General features: G+C 51.0%; 1 protein-coding gene across 4 annotated transcripts in view; it reads right to left on the bottom strand.

Annotated features, from left to right (window-relative positions):
* Positions 1 to 264: 264 nt before the first annotated feature.
* Positions 265 to 6,000, bottom strand: part of CUNH1orf116 (chromosome unknown C1orf116 homolog) — a 26,782-nt gene continuing 21,046 nt past the window's right edge. For 3 of the 4 annotated variants that reach the window (XM_052736832.1, XM_052736833.1, XM_052736834.1), the window contains exons 3-4: positions 3,693 to 3,873; positions 265 to 2,546 (exon numbers count right to left, since the gene is read on the bottom strand). In XM_052736832.1, coding sequence (XP_052592792.1) covers positions 1,018 to 2,546; positions 3,693 to 3,873 — 1,710 coding nt within the window. In that variant the 3' untranslated portion in view covers positions 265 to 1,017. The remainder of the gene's footprint in view (positions 2,547 to 3,692; positions 3,874 to 6,000) is intronic. The other variant, XM_052736835.1, reaches the window with a different exon arrangement.

Genomic DNA, 6,000 nt, shown 5'->3' with positions numbered 1-6,000 from the left:
CCTGGAGCTGGAACTGGAGTTGTATGCAGTTTTGAGTGGGTACTGGGAATTGAACTTTGGTTCTCTGCCAGAGCCTCACACACTCTTAACCATGGAGCTACCTCTCCAGGCCCCTGGAAACCTGAAGACTTTTGAATAGCCAGGGAGAGGTTCAGGAACAATTCTGTATTCATAAAGCCACTGGGCTGGGCTTCCAGCTCAGTGTTGACCTGCCCTGAAACCAGCCAGGGAGACAGAAGGCAGGAAGAACGGGGACTTCAGAGCCACAGGCCATGGCACAGTTTATTATTTTATTCTTCAAGCCCATGACATGGATTCTTCCAGGTAGAAATGGAGGAGTGTGTGCCATTTACCCAGCTTTCTCAGACTTGGGAGTGCCTCCTGCTATCAGTGAACTATGAGATCCAGAGACAGGGATATGTCCTACCCTGCAAGAAGCGACAGGGAAAGGCAGTGGGTAAGAGATACTGAATCAGCTCCCCTTGGCCTCAGGCCATTTCCAGAAGACCCTGAGAGAGAGAAAGGCATGGCATACAGGAGCCAGTCTCCATTCACTGCGGAAACTCATCCCACAGCCCATGTGACCATAGTCACGTGTACAACGTAATCCATCTTTTAAATTTTTAATTCATCCTTTGTCTCATCCAACCTTACTTCTCAGGTCCACGTCTCCCTGGACTCTATTCCACTCAGTTCTGGGACAGGCTGAACTTTATACGTGTAAAATCTCAACCAAGAACAGAGTTTTGAGCAGTGGCTCTTCGTGTTACATAAACCGTGTCGGTGATATGTAAGGCTTCTCTCTCCTTCTCCCTCCCGCTCCTGTGAGACTCGTCTTTAGAATGATCTCTGTCAGTACTGAACAGCACAACTGCTCTGAGTACAAACAGATGCTTGGACTCAAGCCTCTTCCTTCTCCACCCCAGACGGGGAAGATGCCGGGCTGGGAGGCCGCAAAGGCTCTAGGTAGAGCCAGTCTCTTCTGGTGGGTTGGTGCTGGCTATGCCGGTGGCCTGGCTACTCCTTCAGCAGTCCCAGCTTCTTTAGAGCCTCCCTCCTGTGTCCATCAGGGATGCCCTTTGGGGATATCTTGACACTGACACAGGGCGGGCGAGGAAGCTTGTCGTGGCTCTGTCCTTTGAAGGAGAGCTGCTGGGAGCGCTGGCCCTGCTCCAGGCCAACCAATTTGCCCCCCTGGATTTCTGCAAAGTCCTTTCCCATGCCCAAGGAGGCAGGCCGGGGCCGGGAGTTACGCAAGATGCTGGGTGAAGCCTTGCCCAAGATGGGGCTCTTTCCCAGCGATGTACTGGTTTGGCATTTGGGGTCTTTCTCCGCTGCTGAGAGATAGCTGCTCAACCCCACGCCTGAACGCTCCAGGGTATTGGACTTGAAGTTTATCTGCCTCAGGCCAGGGATGCTACTTTCCTGGAGGGTCAGCCGTGGATCAGGCTTGGGCCGTGTCAGGGAACTGTTTTCCTTTGAGGCCTTAGGGATAGGAATGGGCATAGACTTGGCAGCTGCAACCTTCCCTGGAGGGGTCTCCTGGGCAGGAATCCTCTTGCCCGAAGAGGCCATTGGAGTGACAGCCTTCCCTGGGGACGTTTTCCCTGCAGCAGAAGCAGCCCCTGGGACCGTGGTTGGAGGCGTGTGCTGAACCACGGCCTGGGCCTGGGAAGGGCTCTGAGCCTGAGCCTCCTTGACTTTGAGGGTACTTGGATGTTTCACAAGTAGGCTGGGATCATCTTGGTCCTGGGGCAGCCCTAGCTTTTCCAGAGCCTCTCTGCGGGCTTTCTTTTGTTCCTGCAGGGAAGAAGGGACAGGGACAGAGTCTGCAGCCTCGGTGTGATTGGACAGCCAATTCTGGGGGTGGCTGTGGAAACTGCTGCGGCTGCTCTTCAGTACGATATTAGGAGGCAGCCTGCGGGGCTTGGAGGCCGTGAGGGGAGCCTGTTGGATATTTGGCTTGACTTCTGATGGCAGGGGAGCCTCTTCAGCTCTTATGTTCTGAGATGACTGGGCAGGAGGCAGCTGTGGCTGTTGTGGACCTCCTGTCCGGCCTTTCTCAGTGGCTTTATGGGACATAGTTTCCGAAGATATTTCCTCTTTCTTCTGGGAGCTGAGCAGAGTACCAGCCTGTGGCGTGTGTCTCTTCTCTCCTAGCTCTTCAGGTGGGCTCTCTTCCCCGCTTTGTCTTGGCCTAATGTCTTGGAAAGCCTCTGGTGGGGGAATGAGAACTGTGCTCAGGTCAAGGGTAGTCTGCTGGGATGGGGCTGGCGGCTGGATGGGCTGGATGGGCTGAGTGCTCTGGCTGGTCCGCCCTTTCTCAGGCTCTGCTAACACCTCAGGTGTTTCAGATCCGTGGCTGTTCGTCTGGGTGGCACTTTCCCTGAGGTTCTGGCTTCTGCCAAAGTGAAGGTTTCTGGGAAGGCTGTAGGAACCGGACCTGAGGCCCAGACCGGGAGACTCAGGAGGACCAGAGGAGTGGGCCTCTCTCTTTGGTGCTGGCACTTGCTGAGTGCCTCTCACCTCTGGGTTTCCTGTGGGGACTGGAGAGAAGAGGGGAGAAGAGTGAGCAGAGGGAGAATGCTGCTACTGAGCGGAAAGCACACACTCCCCCACGAATGGGGTTTGTCTGACTCTGCCTGCTTTTAACAGGGCAGCACCATTTCCTGCGGGTCACGAGGACGTGTAGATCAAAAACGACAGGTTCTTTTTGACTGGGAATTGACTTTTCAGAATGGTTGGAAGACATCACTTCTGAGTTGCTTCAAAGTCTTATCTCAGGCTCTCCCCACCTTCTAGGCATGCCTCAAAGTCAGGGAGAGACTTGAAGATGGTCTTCACGCTATCTCATGGATCCCAGGTAACTGAGCCCAGTGGAAGGAAGCTCTTGCTGTCAACTGGACATGCTTTGGCACTCTGCTTTCACTTTCTGTGAGAGCCTGGATGATTCTGTGGTAGCGTAGTGCCTTGTACCAGTGAGTGCCATGGTATCTTGCTTAGTGATCTCGGCAGGTATGTGAGGTCCACTGGGCTCGGTGAATTAGCCTCAGGGTACATGAAGTTTCTAACTTCTACTCTGTCTAAGTGGAGGGCCAAAGGCTGTGTAAAGTATTTATAAGTATTTGCTGAAGGAATAAACGGTGCCAGTGGGATTGCCCATAGTGGCAATATTTTCTGTTTACCCTGGGACACAGTCCTCAACACCTGTGTGCCATCCCATCCTCTTCTACTGCATTGGAACTCCACTGTCTTTCTGCTGTCTCTAAACAGGGGCCTCAAGGTGCCAGGTGCTGCTGGGACACTCTTATCTCCCCCAGTCTTGTTCTCTGGGTCACCCAGATTAGCTCCCTGTGCTGAATCATTCTCTCCTGGGCCAATTACTTAGGCCTCTCGGACTCCTCCCTACATGCAGTATCATATCTCTTTTTGAGTTCTTCCCTGACAGGAGGGGAGCTAGCCAAACCCCTTTCCCTCCTAGGCCTCTGTTACTTCATAGAAAGTCACCTGAAGCTGGCTTCTCAGGAGTCCCCCACCCCCACCCCTTCCCTCTGGAGACAAGGCTTTAGTCTGGCTAGGAGACTGCAGGGCTCCTTCTGCCTGGGCGCTTCCTGCAGAGGGCAAGCAAGGTGGAGAGTGTTCAGAAGGAGACACTGGTCTTCTGAGAGTTGCCTCCCTAGACAGTCTCTTACCCTGGGGAGCCTGCTGGGTGATGGGTAGTGCTCGGAAACTTCCAGGACTGGTGGCTGGCTCTGACTCGTCCGTGGAGAGTCCACTGTCAGCTTCAGCCTCCAGGGAGCCAATGGTCTTCTCCAGGAAGAGCAGACACTCCTTCTCTTCGGCAGACAGGAAGTCGTAGCTGTTGTCACTCTGCTGGGAGAAGGAATGTGAGGTGGGGGACCCCGGGACCCCGAGACCCCGAGGAGACCCACTCTGCTGGGGGGAAGAGTACTGTGAAGCTGGCAACCTTTCCCTGGTTCTGCTCTGCCAACCTGTGGAACTGCTCCCTGCAACAGTAGGTGCCGAGGAGGACTGGCAGGCCAGAGCCACCAGGAACCAGTTCTGAAGGCTGGGTAGGCAGGCAGATGGACGGCAAGGGCCTTTCTACTGCTTAGTCCTGAGTAAGCAGAACGCTTCGCGGCCCAGATCAGAAGCAGCCCCGGGTTTTCACCCTGGTTCCACGTGATCTTCAACCATATTTCAACAAGTATGTCTCCCATCTAATTCTGAACTGTATGGGTAACAACATGGCTAAAATTCCACTGTATTGCCTGTAACTTTTCAAAGCACTTCTGCCTCCTCTCAGCTGCTACCTGGCAGGCCGGTGCCACCAGCAGCTAAGTGAAAACCAAAAGGAGCTACAGGGATGTGTGACATTTGGTCTGAGCTTTCTCTCGGCATTTCCACCCCTCTTCCTAACGTTTGCGACACTTCAGCACTTACTGTCCAGACTCACCAAGATTGCTGGGGAAGGTTGCCGGATAGTCCTAGACATATCTTGGGGAGCAGGGAAGAGGTTGTTAAATAACCCTGCCAGTCTTGCCTGACCCGAAAGTCACCGTCAAATGCCTGGGCTTGCGTACCAAGGGAGCCTTGCCCAAATAGCTCTGGGAGTTCCTTGAATAAAGCTCTTCATCACTGCCCTCTGGATTTCTCCTTTATAGATTAGCCAATGGAATGTGAGCGTTCACACTGGTGTCCGCAGTAAGAAGTAGGACACTGTCTTTGTGTTCCCAGCCTCTATGTCAAAGAGAAAATTTGCATCTACTGCAAACACTTTGCCTTTTCCATCCGGGTGTGGTGGGCACACTATTGAGTCCCAGGATGACCCTGTCTCCAAACCAACCAACCAACCAACCAACAAGCCCATCAATGATATTAAATACTAACATTTGGTAGAAACCTTTCATAACCCCTTTCCTTTTTGTTTGTTTGTTTTTGTTTTTTCAAGACGGGTTTTCTCTGTAACCCTGGCTATCCTGGAAATCTCTCTTTAGACCAGGCTGTCCTTGAACTCAGAGATCCACCTGCTCTGCCTCATGAGTGCTGGGATTAAAGGATCAAAGGAGTACACCACTACCACCCACCTTTTTTCCTTTCTTTTTTTTTTTTTTTTGAGACCAGGTCTCTTGCAGCCTATGCTGGCCCTGAACTTGCTATGTAGTAGAGGATGGCCTTGAATTTCTGATTCACCTCTCTCCACCTGGTAAGCAACTGGGGTTTTTGTTTTGTTTTGTTTTGTTTTGTTTTGCATTATCTGGGATCTAACCCAGAACTCGGTGCTTGCAGGGCAAACACTTCCCCTGAGCTACATCTCCAGCCACAGTTTAAATTCTCTTATACAGTAAAGTCATACCCTTCGTTACAATGATAAACAGCAAAGGAATGCTAACCTTGGATATAAGGCATATTTACTCCTTCACCCCAACCTTATAACACCCAGAATTTAAAATCATGTCCAGAAAAAAATATAGCTTATTACATGTTCTCATAAACAGCTAAGCATTGTGATTTCAGACAGTTCTATCTCTGTACATAGAGGACCATTTATTTTCTACATAGAGGTAAATTTTAAGTGCTTTATTACTTTATTATTTAAAATTTTTATTATTTATTTTATATGTGTTTGTTTGTGGGCATGTGTGTGCTACTGAGTGTATAGAGGTCAGAGGAAACACGCAAGAGTCAGATTTTTCTTTGTGCCATGTGGATTCTGAGAATAGAACTCTTCCTTCATCTCCTGAGCCATTTCATGAACCCTTTTCATTTAGCCCACGTTTTACTATAGAGCACAGGCTGGCGGAGAACATGATCTCCCTACCTTAGCTTCCCAGGTGATGAGACTGGGTGTGTGCCAATATATTCCTCAAGAAAAGCTTTTTTTCGTCTCTTATTTTATGAAGCACTGGGGATGGAACTCAGGGCTTGTAGACACTAGGTAATCAGTCTACTGTTGGGCAGCACCCTAGCCCTAGCTTTCTAAACGCTGTTTAACGCTGC

The sequence above is a fragment of the Peromyscus californicus genome, unplaced genomic scaffold, assembly GCF_007827085.1.
Source record: "Peromyscus californicus insignis strain IS unplaced genomic scaffold, ASM782708v3 Scaffold_14__1_contigs__length_90479793_seg_2, whole genome shotgun sequence".
NCBI classification, from domain to species: domain Eukaryota; kingdom Metazoa; phylum Chordata; class Mammalia; order Rodentia; family Cricetidae; genus Peromyscus; species Peromyscus californicus.
Note: the sequence above shows the minus strand (reverse complement) of the source record. Positions and strands in the feature narration are given on the sequence as shown.